This window comes from Salmo trutta, chromosome 9, assembly GCF_901001165.1.
Source record: "Salmo trutta chromosome 9, fSalTru1.1, whole genome shotgun sequence".
NCBI classification, from domain to species: Eukaryota; Metazoa; Chordata; class Actinopteri; order Salmoniformes; family Salmonidae; genus Salmo; species Salmo trutta.
In genome coordinates, this window is record NC_042965.1 from 24,555,670 (window position 1) to 24,578,488 (window position 22,819).

At 45.0% G+C, this 22,819-nt stretch overlaps 2 protein-coding genes across 8 annotated transcripts in view; one reads left to right on the forward strand and one right to left on the reverse strand.

Annotated features, from left to right (window-relative positions):
* pip5k1bb (phosphatidylinositol-4-phosphate 5-kinase, type I, beta b) overlaps positions 1-14,664 on the forward strand; it is a 71,845-nt gene extending 57,181 nt beyond the window's left edge. For 5 of the 6 annotated variants that reach the window (XM_029763204.1, XM_029763203.1, XM_029763202.1 and 2 more), the window contains 8 exons: positions 3,737-3,939; positions 4,182-4,265; positions 4,935-4,983; positions 5,109-5,193; positions 6,534-6,689; positions 9,753-9,933; positions 12,315-12,444; positions 14,340-14,664. In XM_029763204.1, coding sequence (XP_029619064.1) covers positions 3,737-3,939; positions 4,182-4,265; positions 4,935-4,983; positions 5,109-5,193; positions 6,534-6,689; positions 9,753-9,933; positions 12,315-12,444; positions 14,340-14,342 — 891 coding nt within the window. In that variant the 3' untranslated portion in view covers positions 14,343-14,664. The remainder of the gene's footprint in view (positions 1-3,736; positions 3,940-4,181; positions 4,266-4,934; positions 4,984-5,108; positions 5,194-6,533; positions 6,690-9,752; positions 9,934-12,314; positions 12,445-14,339) is intronic. The other variant, XM_029763207.1, reaches the window with a different exon arrangement.
* Positions 14,665-15,633: 969 nt separating this feature from the next.
* LOC115200269 (collagen type IV alpha-3-binding protein-like) overlaps positions 15,634-22,819 on the reverse strand; it is a 35,833-nt gene continuing 28,647 nt past the window's right edge. The window contains exons 11-17 of one of the 2 annotated variants that reach the window (XM_029763200.1): positions 22,551-22,622; positions 18,820-18,915; positions 18,471-18,603; positions 18,268-18,338; positions 18,030-18,158; positions 17,761-17,890; positions 15,634-17,460 (exon numbers count right to left, since the gene is read on the reverse strand). In XM_029763200.1, the coding sequence (XP_029619060.1) occupies positions 17,333-17,460; positions 17,761-17,890; positions 18,030-18,158; positions 18,268-18,338; positions 18,471-18,603; positions 18,820-18,915; positions 22,551-22,622 (759 nt within the window). In that variant the 3' untranslated portion in view covers positions 15,634-17,332. The remainder of the gene's footprint in view (positions 17,461-17,760; positions 17,891-18,029; positions 18,159-18,267; positions 18,339-18,470; positions 18,604-18,819; positions 18,916-22,550; positions 22,623-22,819) is intronic. The other variant, XM_029763201.1, reaches the window with a different exon arrangement.

Below are 22,819 nucleotides of genomic sequence, written 5' to 3' on the forward strand. Positions count from 1 at the left end.
TGTACTGTAAGTGACTGGACTGTAGCTAGTTTGTTATTGTCACGGCTTCCTGCCTTCCCCTCCTGAGCGGTAAGCAAAGCGCCCCCTAAGCAGAATCTCTGCCCGTTTCCATGAGTAAGCAGTAAACCCCTAGCCTCAGAGCCTGCTGCAGCACCGAAAAACAAGAGCGGGGGATCGAGAGGGACGTGACAGACATGGGTGAGGGGGGGGGAGGAGATTCAGCCAAGGTATGGAGGGGAGGTAAGGGGTGAGATGAGAGAGGGAGACCAGGAAGTGTCTGCTGCTGAATGTGGGTCACTGAGGGAAATGTAGAGTAGTACGGGGGGAGGAAGGGGGGGGAGGAAGGGGAGGGAGAGGGAAGGGGAGTGGGGGGAGGGAGAGGGAAGGGGAGTGGGGGGAGGGAGAGGGAAGGGGAGTGGGGGGAGGGAGGGAGAGGGAAGGGGAGTGGAGGGAGAGGGAAGGGGAGTGGAGGGAGGGAGAGGGAAGGGGAGCGGAGGGAGGGAGAGGGAATGGGAGTGGGGGGAGGGAGAGCAGGGGGAGGGGGAGGGAGAGGCGAGCGGGGGGAGGGAGAGGGAGGGAGAGGGAATGGGAGTGGGGGGAGGGAGAGCAGGGGGAGGGAGAGGGAGGGATGCATGCAGACAGACTGCTTGGGAGCTGTTGTTTAGACTCTATCTTGTAACAGAGAACAATGTAATTGTCACTGCATGGCTGGGCTCTGAGATGTTGTTGAGAGGATGACGATGTAAAATGGAATGGCAGTTTAGCGAAGGATACAATGTTTTGTAAGGGGTTGCCAATCATGAGTGCTGAGGTCTGTTTGTGACTAGGGAAGAGGAACGTGGAGTGGCATTTAACTTGATGTCTGAAAAGATTTTTGTCTGGGAATGCCCCTATTCATTTGAGACGGAAACAAACACGTATGCTCACATGCACGCACAAACAAACACACACAGCGCCACACACACACACAAAGGGGCTGGATTAATGCAAGGGCTGAAGCTTCTGGGCTTCAGCCCCGGTAATAAGGAAATATAAACTGTATATAATAAACTGTATAATAACTGCATAATGTGACTGGTCAACTGTGTGAGTCAGGGGCTGGGCCCAAGAGGCAATGTTCAAAATACAACAGAGAGCATCATTTAGCCACAGAGAATTAATAGTTTATAAAAAATAACTGTGGATTAAGTTATCACAAGAACATTTGGATATCTGCCAAAATAAAGGAAACACCAACATAAAGTGTCTTAGTGATTTGTTAATCCTGCCCTGCACGAACACAGAATGGTTGGGATTTGTTTTCTTCTCATTATTGTTATAGAACTCGTGGCGGGTCATGTTGTCCCCCTCTCCTCCTGCCATGCCATGTTGTCCCCCTCTCCTCCTGCCATGTCATGTTGTCCCCGTCTCCTCCTGCCATGTCATGTTGTCCCCCTCTCCTCCTGCCATGTCATGTTGTCCCCCTCTCCTCCTGCCATGTCATGTTGTCCCCCTCTCCTCCTGCCATGTCATGTTGTCCCCCTCAACTCCTGCCATGTCATGTGATTCTGTCATTCCATTGGAAGATGACGGGGACAACAATGCCCTCACAAAGCCAATCAAACCATGGCAGATCTCAAATGACACCCTATTCCCCATGCAGTGCTACAGCTGGGTCTGGCCACTACGCACGCCTAACATAAAAACATATGGAAAGTCATTCAAATGGAATGGAGACATTCCATCAAATGTCAATGTAAAAGCTGAGAATTTTAATTATTTTAAGGACACTCCTGTCCTCTAACGACCAACCAAAATCTAAAACTGACCTTACCTTAACCAAACCCTAAACCTAACCATAACCTGATTTTAACCAATTCTGAAATTAAATATCGGTTTGCAGGTCAGGAGTGTCCTTATAGCCTTTTCCGGGCAGGTTGGTGTGTGGCTCTGTTCAAAATGGTTGCCTTTGAATAGGACGGGGAATCAAGAGGAAGGGATGCAAATCAGAGACATGGAAAAGACAAAGCTCGAACAAGATCACAAGGGTTTAAGCTGAATGTTTGTGTGTTTGTGTGGCTGTATTGTGGGGCTGTATTGTGGGGCTGTATTGTGGGGCTGTATTGTGTGGCTGGTGTGCGCGCATGGCTGTATGCTTGTTCATGATTTGCATTAGTCTTAAAAGGACTCTACAGAACTAATTAACCATGATTAAACCACCAACAACAATGCACTTTATAAAGCACAAATAAAGGCACATTTACTATGGGGATACCCTGGAAATAGCTGTTCTATAATCTTATTGTGGGTGTGCTCAGTCATGGTGCAATGGATTCTAGTTATAGATACATCAGTGGTATGATAACATATCTAAAGGCCATCTTTGCTCACCTATATCCATCCTACTGTCCGCTCTTAGTAAGGGTGTGTTTGTGTTAGTCTTTATTATCAAAGATCCTCATTCTGGACATATTAGTTCACATTTCTTAGATTGTCTCAAAAGGCAGATGAACTGGTTCTGTTGTGGTCCTTTTACTCAGCCTGTGTTCTACTAGCCAGTTCCATATAACGGATGATGATGGCTGAGTCCGTTATGGCACCCTATTCTCTTTATAGTGCACTACTTTTGAACTAGTGAATAGGGTGCCATTTTGGAAGTTCCCGATGTTGGAAATACTGTTTACGGAATCCAACTGAGAGCAGATTCTAGGAATTATCATGATGACCATTCCTTGTTTCTCGTTGTCATCTCTCTTACAGACAGTGCTATTATTCCAGGATGTTTTGGGGATTGGTACAATAATGCTTAGAATGAGACGATTCCCGTGGTCCAATTATGGAAAATCAGGCAAACTACATTAGCAATTTTTTGGATGCTAATTTGATAATGTTATTATGGCAGAAGGGACTATAAAAAGGATGACTTTCCACATATCATATCACTATTGCCTATTTATCTTTGGTCACACAGAAATATGGGTCACACTTCAATAACCCAGATGATAAAAAATCAGTATTTTAGTTTAAAATGCACACAGCGGTGTGTGATACTGGTCAGTTTCCGAACTTCGACCAAGGCCAACACCGCTCCAACTGTTTTTCCACTCTTTGCTAATCTATGGGTTGTTTTTCCCACTCTTTGCTAGCCTATGGGCTGTTTTTCCACTCTTTGCTAGCCTATGGGCTGTTTTTCCACTCTTTGCTAGCATATGGGCTGTTTTTCCACTCTTTGCTAGCCTATGGATTATTTTTCCACTCTTTGCTAGCCTATGGGCTGTTTTTCCCACTCTTTGCTAGCCTATGGGCTGTTTTCCCACTCTTTGCTAGCTTACGGGTTGTTTTTCCACTCTTTGCTAGCTTACGGGTTGTTTTTCCACTCTTTGCTAGCCTATGGGCTGTTTTTCCACTTTTTGCTAGCCTATAGGCTGTTTTTCCACTCTTTGCTAGCCTATGGGCTGTTTTTCCACTCTTTGCTAGCCTATGGGCTGTTTTTCCACTCTTTGCTAGCCTATGGGCTGTTTTTCCACTCTTTGCTAGCATATGGGCTATTTTTCCACTCTTTGCTAGCCTATGGATTATTTTTCCACTCTTTGCTAGCCTATGGGCTGTTTTTCCACTCTTTGCTAGCCTATGGGCTGTTTTTCCACTCTTTGCTAGCCTATGGGCTGTTTTTCCACTCTTTGCTAGCCTATGGGTTGTTTTGATGTTGTTTCAGATCATGGTAATTAACTGTGTGGTTTCATGTTGTGTGCTGCAGGTGTTGGAGAGCTTTAAGATCATGGACTACAGTCTGCTTCTGGCCGTGCATGTCCTGGACCAAAGCCCGAAGGAGGGCGGCGAGCTGGGCCAGGCAGGGGGGGACGGCAAGCGGCCCGTGGCCCAGAGGGTCCTCTACTCCACAGCCATGGAGTCTATCCAGGGGGACGGCAAGGCTGCTGAGGCCCACACCACAGACGACACGTTAGTCAGCTCACCTCAGTCATACTGCCCATACACATTCAAAGACAACCACACGTACAGTACACAATCATATACACCGTAATAGTTTGATGACATTTACACATACACGTACACACACTCACATTCACATACACTGAAAAATACATGGCAAAACTCTTACAAACACTTACAATGATCTTAATGTGTCTCCTGACCTGACTACATTCTGTGACTGGACCTGTATTTACCGGGCTGTATTTCAGGATGGGTGGAATTCCTGCCAAGTCACACAAAGAAGAGAAGCTGCTTATTTTCCTGGGCATCATCGACATCCTGCAGTCCTACAGGTTTAACATGACTTCATAACATGCTATATTATATAGCATAATAACATACTATAATATTCTGTAACATGGAGGGTTCGTCGCTACGCCCACAGACTAGTTAGCATTACATATTCAGATTTATTGGATATCAAGCAGACACTCTCCTGGGTCCTTAAAGCATCCTTTTCTATCCAACTCTGTTAATAAGGGTTCTGTAGCAATCAGTCTTTCCTATTCACTCTGGTGAAGCATTGATTTTCTGTCCCAATGCAGGGAGTAAGGGAGAGAGAAGAGGTAGTGAGACAGAGAGAAGCTCCTCAGTGTGACAAGCCTCGAGGGCCAGAGAGACAGAAGTGTCCCTAAAGCTTGTTCCCTTGTCCATATCTCAGCATCTCTGAGCTGACCTCAGGACCTGTCTGTCAGTGTCTTGGCTGGGGAGTTACATAATGATATCATTCCCCATATATCTTTTCATATTAATCCTCTTCCCTTGCCAACTGTTTGCTTGCCTCAGTCCATCAATTGCAGTGTGAAATGTAACTAGAATGGGAGCATATTCTGTAAGGTTAAATGTAATATTACTGTGGTTACTGTTCTGTCTTTGGTCTCAACGGGTAGCATCTCAGGTTTTGGGTGATGGGGCTTGGTGAGGGGTTGGGTTTGTGACAAGACTTCTTGTTTCCCCCTCAGATTCATTAAGAAGTTGGAACACTCATGGAAAGCCCTGGTCTACGACGGCGTAAGTTGATATGCTGCCTGATACGTGTGTCCTTCTGAACACACATCGTTCATAGGTTCCATTTGTATTGATCTCAAATAGCCCTCTCTGATAAAAGCCTGTATTGTCTTCTGTTCTGTCCTCAGGACTCTGTCTCGGTGCACCGGCCTGGTTTCTATGCCAACCGATTCCTCAAGTTCATGAGCACTTCGGTGTTCCGGAAGACTCAGAGTAAGTCTGCTGGCTTCTGTTCCTCAGTCCCCTATGACAGGGCTACATTAATGTTAGGACTTAAGCTGTCACACATGCCAGGCACTGGGATTGGAAAACAAGTGTAATGGTAAAAGGGCTAAGACTGAGACTACAATAACACTATGTCGGTGTGTCACATACAGTTTAGTCAACTTTAAACCATTGGAAATGTTTGTACAGATTGATTTGTTAGTCACCTGCTGTGTTGAAGGCATCAACACAGCTGTGTTGATGTAAGGTATACATTTCTCCTGTGAGAGGACGTGATTGTGTTTTACCAGTTTGTTATGTGGATGATCCAGTGACACATACACTGTTGTCAGTCAATTAAATAGGTCAGGTTTCAAACCCTCCCCCAGCTCCTCTCGCTGTGCTTTCAGCTTACGCTGACATACAGCTCCTCTCGCTGTGCTTTCAGCTTACGCTGACATACAGCTCCTCTCGCTGTGCTTTCAGCTTACGCTGACATACAGCTCCTCTCGCTGTGCTTTCAGCTTACGCTGACATACAGCTCCTCTCGCTGTGCTTTCAGCTTACGCTGACATACTGTTATAGATTCTTGACGAAAGCGACTTACGGTAATGCGTCCATGCATACATTTATGTAGTTGCATATTTTAGTAGTTATGTTCTGCCTTTTAGTTCTTTCCCCAGAAATATCTTGTTATCAGAGAGGTGTTTAGTTTCTCCCTATTAACAGGAGTCTATGGTTGTCCTCTGTGGGTGTAATTTAGGAACCCACCCCAGTGGCTGAAGCCCCTCTCACTTCAGGGCTTTGACTTGTGGAATGTTTCATGTTAAGATGAAATAAAGCAGTGTGCAATGCTGATTTAATGGAGATGGTTCCTGCGATGGTTTGGGATTTAGATGCTTGGTATTATTATGGCAATGCTTCTGCACAGTTAGATACAATGGGGAGGGATTTCATGCTCTGCTTGGGAGTCAGAATGGAACGTTGGGACAGTTGCATAATGATCATTATACATTAACAGTTTGATCATTTTACTGCTAATTTGGGACAGACACTTCGTTTGATTATGCACGATAATGGTTGCAATCAGGGTAATCTGTTCCCTCCATCTCTCCATCTTTCTTTCTTGCTCTACCCTCTCTCTCTTGCTCTACCCCTTCACTCTCATTCCTACCCCCCACTCACTCTCTCCCCAACCCCCTCTTTCCTCTTGCTCCCTCTCTCTCTCCTTCCTCTCCCTTCCCTCCGCTCTCCTTTTCTCTTCCCCCACCACTCGTTTCTGTCTCCCTCTCTTTCACCTCTCTCCCCATCCCACTCCCCTCTCGGTCTCTCTCTCTGTCTCTCTGCAGTCATTCGCTTCTCCCCCTCTAAGAGGACTCGTACATCCATCCCTGCTCTGAAGTCGTCCTCTCAGGAGATCCTGTCTTCTCAGAAGGAAGAGAAGGAGGAGGAGAGGAGGCAGAGGCTGGGAGGAGCACGCAGTCTGGCCAGTCTAGACGGACAAGGTAGACAGCACACTATTATCAATCATCCACACATTCATGTGTTGTTAAAAAAAAGCACCAGAGAGAAATCACTTACACTTCCCAGCTCTGTCATGTAGACCATACCTCTTGTTATGTCTGGATCGATGGGCCTTCGAAAACCACTTGGTCCCCATAAGCTAGTCCTTCAGTCGTGCCATAGTGTTTCCACCTCCAGCCCCCAATGAAATGTTGCCTCACCGGAAAGAAAACACAGTCTATATTCTGTTATTAACAGCCAGTCCTCCTAACTCATCTCTCACTCTGTGTGTCTCTGTCTCTCTCACTGTCTGTCTCTCATTCGCTGTCTCTCATTCGCTGTCTCTCTCTCTCTCTCTCTCTCTCTCTCTGTCTGTCTGTCTGTCTGTCTGTCTGTCTGTCTGTCTGTCTGTCTGTCTGTCTGTCTGTCTGTCTGTCTGTCTGTCTGTCTGTCTGTCTGTCTGTCTGTCTGTCTGTCTGTCTGTCTGTCTGTGATTGAGTTAGCGTTATTCATGTAAACTCTCTCTGTCTCTTGAGGAGTCATTATCAGGCCCTGACTCCAGTGGCTGGCTGGATTAGAATCAGGCCCTGACTCCAGTGGCTGGCTGGATTAGAATCAGGCCCTGACTCCAGTGGCTAGCTGGATTAGAATCAGGCCCTGACTCCAGTGGCTGGCTGGATTAGAATCAGGCCCTGACTCCAGTGGCTGGCTGGATTAGAATCAGGCCCTGACTCCAGTGGCTGGCTGGATTAGAATCAGGCCCTGACTCCAGTGGCTGGCTGGATTAGAATCAGGCCCTGACTCCAGTGGCTGGCTGGATTAGAATCAGGCCCTGACTCCAGTGGCTGGCTGGATTAGAATCAGGCCCTGACTCCAGTGGCTGGCTGGATTAGAATCAAGCCCTGACTCCAGTGGCTGGCTGGATTAGAATCAGGCCCTTTCCACAATAGTAACTCAGCGTCATGACTCTTCCTCTACGGTAGCACCACTGTTGACCAAACTGTTGGCCAATATGGAAGAGATGAGGGTGCAGACTTCTGAGTAAGAGAGAGAAGTCTTGTTTCATATTGCAACATAGCTTCTTTAGTTTATATGAAATCTTATTTTAACTAAACAACACCTTTGTGCATGTTCTATGTCCTACCTTCACATAACATACCATAAAGACATTTATATATTTTACATGTACAGTTTCATTTTCAATAGCTTACTCTACAAATTCTAGTTAACCAATTCCACGCATACCTTCGTCTGCACAATACATAGTTGTTTTATTATCTCATCTAATTAGACTAAATCAAACCCATGTTCTGTCCTGCAGCTTGGACATCCAGTCTGTACCGTAGGTCTTCAGATCATGTGTTAAATTACTAGTACAGCACAACCACCCTGTCACATCTGCATACTCTTTGGGGTTTAGGCCCAGGTTGCTGTTATACAAATACAGTAAATAATACATTGACTGACTGAAGGCATTATCAGTGAGGTCATGGCTTTGTGTGTATCTCTCAGTGAGGCCATGGCTTTGTGTGTATCTCTCAGTGAGGTCATGGCTTTGTGTGTATCTCTCAGTGAGGCCGTGGCTTTGTGTGTATCTCTCAGTGAGGTCATGGCTTTGTGTGTATCTCTCAGTGAGGTCATGGCTTTGTGTGTATCTCTCAGTGAGGACATGGCTTTGTGTGTATCTCTGTGAGACCATGGCTTTGTGTGTATCTCTGTGAGGCCATGGCTTTGTGTGTATCTCTCAGAAAGGCCATGGCTTTGTGTGTATCTCTCAGTGAGGCCATGGCTTTGTGTGTATCTCTCAGTGAGGCCATGGCTTTGTGTGTATCTCTCAGTGAGGTCATGGCTTTGTGTGCATCTCTCAGTGAGGTCATGGCTTTGTGTGTATCTCTCAGTGAGGTCATGGCTTTGTGTGCATCTCTCAGTGAGGTCATGGCTTTGTGTGTATCTCTCAGTGAGGTCATGGCTTTGTGTGTATCTCTGTGAGGTCATGGCTTTGTGTGTATCTCTGTGAGACCATGGCTTTGTGTGTATCTCTCAGTGAGGTCATGGCTTTGTGTGTATCTCTCAGTGAGGTCATGCTTTGTGTGTATCTCTCAGTGAGGTCATGGCTTTGTGTGTATCTCTCAGTGAGGTCATGGCTTTGTGTGTATCTCTGTGAGGCCATGGCTTTGTGTGTATCTCTCAGAAAGGCCATAGCTTTGTGTGTATCTCTCAGAAAGGCCATGGCTTTGTGTGTATCTCTCAGTGAGGCCATGGCTTTGTGTGTATCTCAGTGAGGCCATGGCTTTGTGTGTATCTCTCAGTGAGGCCATGGCTTTGTGTGTATCTCTCAGTGAGGTCATGGCTTTGTGTGTATCTCTCAGTGAGGTCATGCTTTGTGTGTATCTCTCAGTGAGGTCATGGCTTTGTGTGTATCTCTCAGTGAGGCCATGGCTTTGTGTGTATCTCTCAGTGAGGTCATGGCTTTGTGTGTATCTCTCAGTGAGGTCATGGCTTTGTGTGTATCTCTCAGTGAGGCCATGGCTTTGTGTGTATCTCTCAGTGAGGCCATGGCTTTGTGTGTATCTCTCAGTGAGGCCATGGCTTTGTGTGTATCTCTCAGTGAGGCCATGGCTTTGTGTGTATCTCTCAGTGAGGCCATGGCTTTGTGTGTATCTCTCAGTGAGGTCATGGCTTTGTGTGTATCTCTCAGAGAGGCCATGGCTTTGTGTGTATCTCTCAGTGAGGTCATGGCTTTGTGTGTATCTCTGTGAGGCCATGGCTTTGTGTGTATCTCTCAGTGAGGCCATGGCTTTGTGTGTATCTCTCAGTGAGGTCATGGCTTTGTGTGTATCTCTCAGTGAGGCCATGGCTTTGTGTGTATCTCTCAGTGAGGTCATGGCTTTGTGTGTATCTCTCAGTGAGGCCATGGCTTTGTGTGTATCTCTCAGTAAGGCCATGGCTTTGTGTGTATCTCTCAGTAAGGCCATGGCTTTGTGTGTATCTCTCAGTGAGGTCATGGCTTTGTGTGTATCTCTGTAAGCTCATGGTTTTTCTGTGTGTTTGTGTGTTTCTCCCAGTGTTTGGCTCCTACCTGCGTCCTGACCTAGTCCCTGACACCCCGTCTTCCTACGAGGGCTCCTCCATGGGAACCATCTCCTCCTCCTCCCTCTACCTGGAGACCCAGTCTGAAGACAGGTACCGCTCTCCCCTCCATGTCTCCCTTCCTTCCCTCTACCTGGAGACCCAGTCTGAAGACAGGTACCGCTCTCCCCTCCATGTCTCCCTTCCTTCCCTCTACCTGGAGACTCTGTTCCCTCTATCCCTCTACCTGGAGACTCTGTTCCCTCTATCCCTCTACCTGGAGACTCTCTGTTCCCTCTATACCTTCCTTCCCTCTACCTGGAGACTCTCTGTTCCCTCTATCCCTTCCTTCCCTCTACCTGGAGACTCTCTGTTCCCTCTATACCTTCCTTCCCTCTACCTGAGACTCTGTTCCCTCTACCTGGAGACTCTCTGTTCCCTCTATACCTTCCTTCCCTCTACCTGGAGACTCTCTGTTCCCTCTATACCTTCCTTCCCTCTACCTGGAGACTCTCTGTTCCCTCTATACCTTCCTTCCCTCTACCTGGAGACTCTCTGTTCCCTCTATACCTTCCTTCCCTCTACCTGGAGACTCTCTGTTCCCTCTATACCTTCCTTCCTTCTACCTGAGACTCTGTTCCCTCTATACCTTCCTTCCCTCTACCTGGAGACTCTCTGTTCCCTCTATACCTTCCTTCCCTCTACCTGGAGACTCTCTGTTCCCTCTATACCTTCCTTCCCTCTACCTGGAGACTCTCTGTTCCCTCTATACCTTCCTTCCTTCTACCTGAGACTCTGTTCCCTCTATACCTTCCTTCCCTCTACCTGGAGACTCTGTTCCCTCTATCCCTCTACCTGGAGACTCTCTGTTCCCTCTATACCTTCCTTCCCTGTACCTGGAGACTCTCTGTTCCCTCTACCTGGAGACTCTCTGTTCCCTCTATACCTTCCTTCCTTCTACCTGGAGACTCTCTGTTCCCTCTATCCCTCTACCTGGAGACTCTCTGTTCCCTCTATCCCCTCCATCCCTCTACCTGGAGACTCTCTGTTCCCTCCATCCCTCTACCTGGAGACTCTCTATCCCCTCCATCCCTCTACCTGGAGACTCTGTTCCCTCCATCCCTCTACCCGAAGACACTCTGTTCCCTCTATCCTTCTACCTGGAGACTCTCTATCCCCTCCATCCCTCTACCTGAGGACTCCCCTTCCACTTCTACCTGTCCTCTCAAAGGCCCAATTCTAATCAGTTAGATTTACACTCTTGTGTAAATATTGGCAACAATGATTTTGACCTGGGACATCAGGTGAGTAAACAATTGAGCTAATCAGTGACTAAACCAACAAGCCCTGCAGATCAGATCACCAGCAGGGCCCCTGAGTTGATGAGCCCTGCCTGCCATAGGGATTCCCCTGAGGGGAGAGTGTGACAGAAAGAGTGCGAGGGTGGAGAGTACAATGTAAATTCTAACCGGTGAAATCACTGAGCTGCCTGGGAGGCCAGATGGAAAACATAGGACTCACCTGTTGTGATGACAAGCCACATGGAACAGGTGACTCAGAGTCCTCAGGCTTTGTGACAGTATGTTATACACTAGAGATAGATACCCTGGAAGAGCCAGGAAAGCCCTCACTGGACATTTATTCACAGTGCTCAACCGACATCCAGTTCATATGCAGTGTAAATTCTAACCTCCCTCTAGAAAGAACTGTTTATTTTCCTCTCATCTCTCCCCCCAGCTCTCTCTCTCTGTCTGTCTCTGTTCAGTAGTGTCAGGTTCTAACCCTAACTGGAGTCTCTATTGTGATGCCTGCCTGGACTTGTTCCCTTCTCAGGCACCTGTCTGTTGCCCTACATTTGTCTATCAATGTGTTTCATGAATATTTGACTCAAGGCTTTCAGAAGGTCTGATTAAGAGGCATTGTTAGAAGAGATATGTAATTTTCTGACAGGGTGACTTTTTCTATGTATGTACATAATCCCTTTTCTGAGGTGTGTGTGTGTGCCTGCATGTCACCTTTAAGAGGGGTAGGCAATAACATGCCATAAAATGGTAAACACATTCCTGAATTTAAGCAAAGTCAGGAGTCAGCTGACAAGCATCAAGGAAATGGCCTGTTTCAGATGTACACCAGCCCCCAGTGCCCCCTGCTGTTCACGTGATGCTGTGTTTTAAGGACGTTTATTTTCTCTGATTATTTGGGACTCTTTTTAGAGGTCCATAACCCAGTAAAGGAGTTCCACATAAAATGTAATGTCCCAGAATTCCCTTCCTTAAATGAACTTATCCTGTTTGTAAGTTCTTAGACATTAACTTCCCCTAGAGAGACCTCTAGTCTACAGCCAGACATCAGACACACAGCCAGACGGGTTGTCCTCTCTGTTTCCCTGAAGGGGGTTTCACCTGGCTGTCATTTTCATGTTGGATTCTTTGATTTTCCATGCAGTTAATCGTGCACTATGGTCAAAAGAAGTGAGCTATGTAGGGAATAGGGTGCCATTTGGAACTCTTATTTTGTATATCTGCTTGTGTGTTTCTTGTTCTCCTGTTTCCCCTCAGAGATGAAATGACGTCTAGCTCCACATTCACCCTGGAGGACAGCGCCATCTGTCTGACGTCAGAGCAGAGCACCATGGACGTAGAGGTGGACATAGACCGGGACGATGGCTCAGTGCTCGATGTCTACTTAGTGAGTACTCACTCACTGGGTGTGTCCCAAATTACACCCTATTCCCTACATAGTGCACTACTTTTGACCAGAGCCCATAGGGCTCTGCTTACACCCTATTCCCGATAAGAAGATACATTTTAAAAAGTTTTCTGCTCAAGGGTTTTTACATGACATGTTCTACTCTGATTTAGCCACCGTCTCCTGTATTCCTGACCCTGAGTGGGCTCTAGAAAATGTGTCCTCCATATTTATTCATCTGGCAGAGAAACACACCCCTTTTAATCAATTCAGAGTCAAAGATGATGTAGATGAAACCCTTGGTTTTCAAATCAAATTTTATTTGTCACATGCGCCGAATACAACCTTATAGTGAAATGCTTTCTTACAAGCCCTTAACTAACACTGCAGTTTTAAGAAAAATAAGTGTTAAGTAAAAAATAGATAAAATAATTAAACAGCAGCAGTAAAATACCAATAGCGAGGCTATTTACAGGGGGTACCGGTACAGAGTCAATGTGCGGGGGCACCAGTTAGTTGAGGTAAATGTAGGTAGAGTTAAAGTGACTATGCATAGATAATGAACAGAGTGTAGCAGCAGTGTAAAGGGGGGGCGCAATGCAAATAGTCTGAGTAGCCCTTTGATTAGCTGTTCACTGCCAGCCTCTAGCTGACTCAATGGTTAACCTGTCAATTTCTAGTGAATCTTTGTTTTCATTTCAACAATTTACTACCTGTGATGTGCAAAATGCCTGGATTTATGGAAAGAAATCCACTGGGGCTGATATACTTGATCCATTTTTGCTGCAGCTCTGCCCCCCTGAATGCTGAATCATTAACCCATATTTCTAACCTGATGATTATATCTGGTACGATCCCCAAGGTTTGGAAGGCGGCCCATGTACTCAGCCTTCACAACGGTGGTGACCCTTGTGACCTAAATAATTATCACCCTATTTCGAAACTTTCTTGCCAACTAAAATATTACAATCCTTGATTCATTCTCAGCTATCTTTCTTATCTTTGAAATGTATTCTAAATGTACACCAGTCGGGTTTCAGACCAGGTCATAGCACCAGGTCCCTAGTTATAAATGTTGTGGTTAACTGTATGTATAAAAGGCAACATTGTGCTCCCCTTTTCATTGACCTGTCGAAGGCCTTCGATACTTTTTATCACTCACTACTAAATCAGAGGCTTTCCTCAGTTGGCCTAGACCAGGCTACATGTAACTGGTTTAAAAATGACTTGACAGATATACATTGAATTATATCTACTGGTGGTGTTAAATCAGGTTTCCTGGGTATTACGAAAGGGGTTGATTCTGGGTCCTGTACTTTGTACTGTTTACATGAACAATATCAACTTGTCTGTAAGAAATTGGAAGCTGCACTTGTACTGTATGCTATTGCCTCCACGGTTGACCAGGCTCTATCTGAACTACAGTCTGCCTTCATTGTATTACAGAAAACCTTTTTTGACCTGAAATGAGTACTGAATGCAGGTAAAACTAGGTATATGTTGTTCTCTAGAACACATCAAAATAAGTCTGATTTAAGCATACAGAACATCAGTGTTCAGACCCCTTGACTTTTTCCATATTTGTTTTATGTTGCAGCCTTATTCTAAAATGGATTGAATTGTTTTTCAATAATAATTCAGTGCTCATCTGTAAAAGACACCTTGGTCTATATATGATTCCCTGATAAAATACAATCAAATAAATAAATTTGAATAAAAATCCCTATATAGTGCAATACTTTTGACCGGGGCTCTATTCACTATATAGGGCACTACTTTTGACCAGGGGCCCATAGGGCTCTGACTAGCACACCCCTCCTGTAGGAGCAGATCTGTCAAATGGTTATAAGCTGTATTTATAGTATTTACTCACACTGCACTCTCTTCTGTTTCAGTGAAAGGGGAGACTTACAGACTACCTTTTCCTCCACCATCTTACTTTTGTCAATCGTCTGACAATCGCTACACTCCATTGGACAGGGCTCCTTTGACTCCACCCCCAGTGCTGCTAAATCCACTCTGCCACTATTTCCAAACACAAAGGATTGGGATGCTCACACCTGATAGGCTGATGAACTAAACAAGACACAAATGGAATTACATGACATTCCTTAATTAATGTGATCAATTTCAGACCTTACCAAGTGATGTTTGTTAGAGCATGTCAGTGAAGTCCCTCAAATATTTTCTTTCATGGCCTATAAAGTAATTATATATAGAAATATACATTCATTTGAATGTTTTCATTTTCCTGCTGACCAGAAGTTACACTTTCTTCGTAGTAGCTGGTTGGATAATGAACATTTAGTTACATCTTGGCCATTGCAGAAGTGACATGGAAAACACACAAGGCCAATATGGATGAGCCTGGACTCATTATGCTGTAAAAAGAACATAGTATATTCATTCTGAGACCACCAAGCCAAGGCCAAACTAAAGACTCATGGGCTGGTATGTTGAAGGTACCAAACCAACCCATTGCTATTCATTCCAATCAGACAGGACTAAAGTAAAGGAGCAGTATGTTAAGGGCTGCTGTTGACCTGAGAGGAGAGGAGACCCACCCGGTCAATGTTCTTGGATCTTCAGCTTCATTGAAGAGGATGGTGATTTACACTCGCTTCTGTCAAAATGGCACTTTGGATGTTAGTTATGATTGTAATAACTTTTTTCCTTGACGAACGTTGGGTTGTGGAATATGCAAATGTTTATATTATGCACACCTATGTATGTCATAAGTACATGTGCACAGACAAGGACTATGGTAGATTTTTTGATGCACAGAAACTAATTTTATAGAGGGGTGTCAACTGAAGATTTCTCAGGATGTCCTCTGTATTGTTAACTAACCAGTAGTTTGCCTCCATTTTAGATTGAGAAGATGATCTGACACAAATCCTGAACTCGATTACACCTGTCGGTTTTGACTATAATTTATTAAATATACAGTTTGCTGAAGATTAAAATATTTATCACTGAATGTAAAAGACTATAAATAGAGAATCCTATAAATAAAAATGCGTTCCACTTGTTTCTTTCTCTTCAATATATCAGTTACAATCGATGCTTTGTTTTTTTAAAAACCTCATTGCAGTACTTTCCATTTCCCTCATGTAGAAGAGGGTCCAGCACACTGCCACATCATCCTCACAACTGCTGTAGAGTAATGACTAAGTAGAAATGTAAGTCTTCATTTCTGTAGTGTAACAATTTTAATTTACAGAACATTGCCCAATTGCATTACATTTAGAGCAAATGATAACACTTCAGACGTAGAACAGAAATATACAAAGCGTGTCAATTCCTCAGACAAAATGAAAGGCTTAATGCATTCTTCAGCTGATGTCATGGCAATGTTGTTTCCCCATGGATTCTATGACCCCTCAAGCGGAGTGGAGGATTCTGACAGCCTTGTCGATGGCAAAATCACAATTTTAAATGAAAGTAAACAAATAAAAATGAGGTAAGAAATCATGTGAAATGCTGACCCCAGTGTAGCGTCTCTGGTCGTTTGATACTGTAACAGACTTCTTTCAGGACTCGTTCTGGTGTTTAAGGCATTATGACAGGTTAACAAGGGATGTGAAATAAAATGGCCTCAAAGCCTTTGAAGCGGTCCATCTGAACACCCAACGCTGTGGTAGACTGTACATCAGCCATATAGCTGTATGTTACGTGCACATGGGGGGGATACCAACAATTGATACCTTAGTGTTTATGGGTCACATTCAACAAATGACTTCAATCTTATCTATCTATACCATACATTCAGTTCGTTGTCATCAAGATCACCTTACTTTGAAAACAGACTAGTTATGTAGTTCCTCCAATTCCAGTTTGCCAACATCCTATACACTGGTAAACTGTCTCTGTACAATACATCCATAGTGTTCCTAAACAGCTACTGTATAATGAGCTACAGATCTAAAAATTGTGTACAAAGCTTTAGACTCGGGCAGGTCGTCACTAGGAGAGGACGAAGGCTAGCCATACTCAACACACTGCTCTCCATCTGTCTCGTTGCATTCTTTTTGTAGTAAAATTAGCAGCATGAAAACAATCAGTGGTTAATGCAAACAAAGTATAGTCGGAAATGTACAAAACAATTTACAAAAAGCAAAAAATTGATTCAAAATATTGCCATAGAAATTCTTGAATTTATATACAAATACATATCCATGGACAGTTTGACGATGTGTGGTTGTTTTTGTGTCTCAGGTGGCTAGCAACTACTGGTAGAATAAAGCCCTAAACCAGTTTCTACTCATTTCATTATGGGTAATATAGTTTGGAGACATTCTGGTTGACGGATGAATGGGTAATGTATCTGTGGGAACCCCTTGAATGATCGGAAATGTAGCCGTCTCTTCAGGACAAAATGTGTTCCGTTTAAGAGAAAAGGAGATGGAAAGTTAACAAAAAACTCATGATACTCAACATTGATCTGATTTAACTGTACTTGTGTGGTAGAGTGTAATTAAATATCTATGGTCTATATAGATGTCTTTAGGCTTGTGCCTGTGAGGATAATAGCTGATTTTTGCTTGATCCAACAATGCTGTCTGGAGGCGGCGTATGGAGGCTGTGACCCAATTGCAGAGCCTCCAGAGGCCAAATCGAGCTCCGTCCAGCGACGCTGTGCACCTCCCAATTTATGTAACAATGCGGAGGGCTCCGTATAGCTCCACATTGACATGATTGGGTGATGGTTGGTCCTGTATAAACAAACTCACTTCCTTGACAACAGATCTGCGAAGCGCAAGAAGTATGAATGCCCTGACTTCTACAGAGGCCGTATCACAGTAAATGCTGTACGGCCATTGCATATGCAGATTGACCATGCAGAGCCTTTAAGAATGGGTTTGAGTTCGCTGCTACCTGTAGAGGTTTAAAAGAGGATGGGTTTCCCACTGGTCTTCTCCTGGACGTAGCCGGTGAAGCGTTTGAGGAACTTGGGGTACTCCCTCTTGGCCACAGCTCTGAGGACTGAGGCAGGGGCCCAGCCTCCAGGATTCACTAGGGAAAAACAACCACTCAGTCACTATATATATACACATACAAACAGTGAGCCTACATAGTGTGATAGAATAACCAAACCATTCATCAACATTTAACTTCCATTATCCACCCACACAAAGCTCTGCCATAAAGCTCCAAATACAAGAGCAGCTTGTATTTGTACATAGAAAACAGGAGAAAAGAAACCCTGACATGTAGGTGGATAAACTTGACCAGGCTCATATGACAACGTTGAAGTCCTCAGCTAGTGGGGACCTGAAAGAGAACTTGGGCTGCTGGACGGGCTGCTGGACTCACCGTTGGCCACGTAGGTGATCTTACAGAGGATGTTGTCCCTGCTGATCTCTTTGTTGCCCTCTGGAGGGCTCACAAGGGTCTGGCAGATCATGGCCACGTTGATTTTGGCACGGACACACCGGTTGGTGAGCTACAGAAAGAAAGGGAGTTGATGAGAAGGTAAGAGCAGTATCCATCCCCCCTTCCAATTCAACACTGATCCCTAGCTCTATGCCATCATATATTAAGAGCATGTATGGCAATAAGCCCTTTGTGTCTGTGGAACTCACCTGGGCGTTGTCATGATCCACAGAGAAGTTGCAGACCAGCCACGTGTCTGGGTCACTCTCATTGGTCGCCAGGATCTTCCTGATAGCTGATAGGTAGAGAACGTCCCTCTGAGAGGCGGGCCATACTCTCTGAAACACAACCATTGGCTGTCAGTCAAACATGACCATTCCAAAGGCAACCCACATGTACAAGAGCCTGACACACTAGGGTGTACCTGAACTCCAGAGGTATGATTACCTTGTGTGTCTGGTAGACTATAACAGCATTGTCTGAGAGCGTCTCCACCACATTGAAGTTTTCAATGGTGGCTGGAAGAGAAACAGATCAAGACTAGACAAATCAACAACAATTCAAGACATTGATTGTGTGCAAAGTAACAAAATAAAATGATGACTCCAGTCTAAAAATAATCTGATGATGATGGATGAAGATAGACTCACTCTCCCAGTCGTTGCGTACGTCCGTGTCCCAGAAGTAGTGGCACAACTCGTGTCCTGTCACACCCTTCACTGCATGGGTGGCCTTCAGAGGGTCCAGGACGATGCCGTTCTCCTCCACCTCTCTCCTGTATACCTGAGATAGCAGACAGTCACATGTATTAGCCATTATAGACCCATATTGGACCCATTCAAACCTACAGCAGCCATATTGGACCCATACACACTGCACTGTTTACAGTGTGAGTGAGCAGAGCGGAGCATGTTAAACTCATCACTGTAGGTATAGTCTTCTATACTAGGTGTGTCTACTGTAGTATCTAGTTATGGTCGTCTATATCCTCATCCTCACCTTCATCTCACCCTCCTCCACCACCAGCTGCCAGTTGGCGTCTCCACCCATGTCCTGCAGGGAGTAAGTCATGTGATTCTGGACCACCTCCTCCACCTGAGACAGACACATCACATGTAGCAGGGCCTTGAGTCACTGTATTTTACTGTAACAGTCTGTACTACAGGCTGTTATTAGGAGACAGAGCATCACTGTCAGGGAGAATGTAAGGTACAGTATATTCAGTACACTGGGGTCCATGCCTGCTCATGCAGAGAACATGGGAGGGGGAGAGGAAGAGAGGGAGAAAGGGGTTACAACAGGAATCCAGTCATGCATTGTAGCATCTGCTGAGCTCAGCTCAGACCAAACAAACAATGGATGGTGATCAGGGGCCTGGTCTCAGCTTTACTCTTTTTAATGCTGTGGCTAACTGAATACTGGCACATAGCTCCTCAAGGAGACACAGCCTTTTGTTTTTGACCACTTTTTCTCCCCAATTTTGTGGTATCCAGTGGGTAGTTACAGTCTTGTCCCACCGCTGCAACTCCCGTATGGACTCGGGAGAGGCAAAGGTCGAGAGCCGTGCGTCCTATGAAACACAACCCAGCCACTGCTTCTTGTGTGTCAGAAGAAACTCCATATATCTGGTCAGCGTGCATGTGCCCGGCCCGCCACAGGAGTCGCTAGAGCGCGATGGGACAAGGACATCCCGGCCGACCAAACCATCCCCTAACCCAGACGACGCTGGGCCAATTGTACGCCGCCCAATGGGTCTCCCGGTCACGGCCAGCTGCAACAGAGCCTGGACTCGAACCAGGATCTCTAGTGGCACAATTAGCACAGCGATGCCGTTCCTTAGACCATTGGCAGCCCCCATCTACATTGACGGGACAGTAGTAGAGAGGGTGGAGAGTTAAGTTCCTCGGCGTACACATCACGGACAAACTGAAATGGTCCACCCACACAGACAGCGTGGTGAAGAAGCCGCAGCAGCGCCTCTTCAACCTCAGGAGGCTGAAGAAATTCGGCTTGTCACCAAAAACACTCACAAACTTTTACAGATGCACAATCGAGAGCATCCTGTCGGGCTGTATCACCGCCTGGTACGGCAGCTGCTCCGCCCATAACCGGAAGGCTCTCCAGAGGGTAGTGAGGTCTGCACAACGCATCACCGGGTGCAAACTACCTGCCCTCCAGGACACCTACACCACCCAATGTCACAGGAAGGCCAAAAAGATCATCAAGGACAACAACCACCCGAGCCACTGCCTGTTCACCTTGCTAACATCCAGAAGGCGAGGTCAGTACATGTGCATCAAAGCTGGGACCGAGAGACTGAAAAACATCTTCTATCTCAAGGCCATCAGACTGTTAAACAGCCATCACTAACATTGAGTGGCTGCTGCCAACATACTGACTCAACTCCACCCACTTTAATAATGGTAAAATTGATGGAATCAATTTATCACTAGCCACTTTATATTATATAATGTTTACTTACCCTACATTACTCATCTCTTATGTATATACTGTACTCTATACCATCTACTGCATCTTGCCATCCTGATGTAATGTATCACTAGCCACTTTAAACAATGCCACTTTATATAATGTTTTCATACCCTACATTACTCATCTCATATGTATATACTGCACTCTATACCATCTACTGCATCTTGCCTATGCCGTTCGGCCATCACTCATTTATATATTTTTATGTACATATTCGTATTCATTCCTTTACACTTGTGTGTATAAGGTCGTTGTTGTGAAATTGTTAGGTTATATTACTTGTTAGATATTACTGCATGGTCGGAACTAGAAGCACAAGCATTTCGCTACACTTGCTAACCATGTGTATGTGACAAATAAATTTGATTCGATTTTTTGGAGAGGCCCCTATAGACCTTTGACGAAAATTCTAGAACTGTTGATTATTGAATCTCGGCCCCTGACCACCCGTTGCATGGCGCAAGTTTTTTTGTTTTGATTGTAGAGAGCACCATCAGGTTATAGCAAGCGCCCCTTCCTGTCATTGTAAATAAGAATTTGTTCTTAACTGACTTACCTAGTTAAATAAATGGTTAAATAAAAAATACAATTCCCCTGTCCCAAATATGTAATTCGCACTCCAACCTGTGAAAGTCAGCAATATGCCACAAAGCGTTTAGTCTGCCGGAAAACTAAAACAAAAATAAAAAGTTTAGCTAGCTAGGTGGGTGGCTAAGGGTCGAGTGCTGTGTTGTTTTTTCCAAACAGGAAAACGTGTGTTGATCACTGCAATGAAGGTCTGGCTACATTTGACTTCAGGTAATGTGAATGTGTTATTTGTCTAGCCATCTTTTCACTCAGTGTCTTAAGGCCTAGCAATAGCGGTCTATTCTGTTAAAAGCTGTCCATGGCACCCACAAAGTCAACTTTGTGCAACAGGAAAATACATTGGATTGTGGTTGCTGTAACATCTGTAGCTAGCTAGCCAGTAACTAGTTAGCTCTCAACTAACTAGCTAATTGGCTTGGGCAGTATGCCATATAACATATACCGGGGTATTTAGAAATAGCCAGGATGGTTTTTCAATACCATTGAAACAATTTCCCCCAAAAATGGTGCCCTTGAGCAAAGCACTTAACCTCCCACAATTGCTCTTCACCCAGGGGTGCTACAAAGCAGGGTGTTGGGAAAAGCAGAAGGTACATTTCCCGTTATAAGCAATGGACAATAAAGTATCTATTCCCTCCATGTTATTGTCACAAGACGACTCTGCACATCTCTACACTGCTGTTGTCTCAATTGCACCACTGTACAAGTATTCCATGTATTGTACTACACTGCCATTAATGTATGGCTACTATTTAATTGTGCTATGTAAACTATCCTATATATTCAGAACAAATAAACAATTTATAACTATGCCTACCTAAATATTTGACACTGTGAAAGACTAAATGTCTATTACTATGCCTACTTTGAGTATTATTGTGAATGAGTTGTGCAGTACCCCAGCCAAACCTTCCCCTAACCAGGACGACGCTGAGCCAATTGTGCGCCGCCCTATGGGACGACCGGTTGTGATACAGCCTGGGATCGAACCAGGGTCTGTCATGACCCCTCTAGCACTGAGATGCTGTGCCACTCGGGGAAATCGGGCTTACCTGTAGCTTAGTCAGTGTATGGGACTTCTCCATACACTAAGCTACATGTAAGACCGTTTCCGTCTTTATAAGTAGACTTTGTTTACTTTCTTTTTTTGACAAGTTGAGTTCTCTGGGGCAGCTAGCTAGCAGGATGTATAGTGGGGCCGCGCATTCTAAATGAGTTTGTTTACGTTCCAAAAAAGGTCTATAGTTAAATCTACATAATTATGTTGTTGCATAGTTTTATTGAATTATTGTATCTAAGCTGCCTTGTTGCTCAGCTTGCCTAACTGTGTGCATTGATAAATTCGACTCCTAATGATTGTGCAAGTGGAATGTTGGTGAAAATGGATCCATTCAGGGCAGCTCTGGACAGTGTAAAGACAGGTTTCGGAGGGAGGGAAGGGAACACGAGTGCATCATAAAGAGATGGAACGACATAATGGGTTAAAGGACAGGTCATCAGACAGTGTGGAAGAAGGTAAACACAGTCAAGATCAATGTATGTATTACAGTTCCTAGTCATTCACATGCAGTCAGTCTCAGCCAGTAGAGTGCAGTGTAATGTGCATTCCCAGGAGGCAGGTGGCGCTCTGTTCTCAACACATACGGTACCTGCACGCTGAATCTGTGAACATCTGAGGCGCTGACTAGTGCAACGGAGGACAGGGAAGAGTAGCTATGGGGCTTTGCAGCAGAGGGGGAGGATGGGAGAAAGAGTGTGGGGGGAAGTGTGAGATAGGAAAGAGAAAGGGGAGGTAGGGGGAGAGAAAGAGGACAAACGGAGAGAGAAAGAGAAATAAAACAGGTGAGTGAAAGAGGGGAAAGGTAGAGAAACATCCAGGGAATGAGACCAGGCGTGCCACCACACATGAAAGACGAAC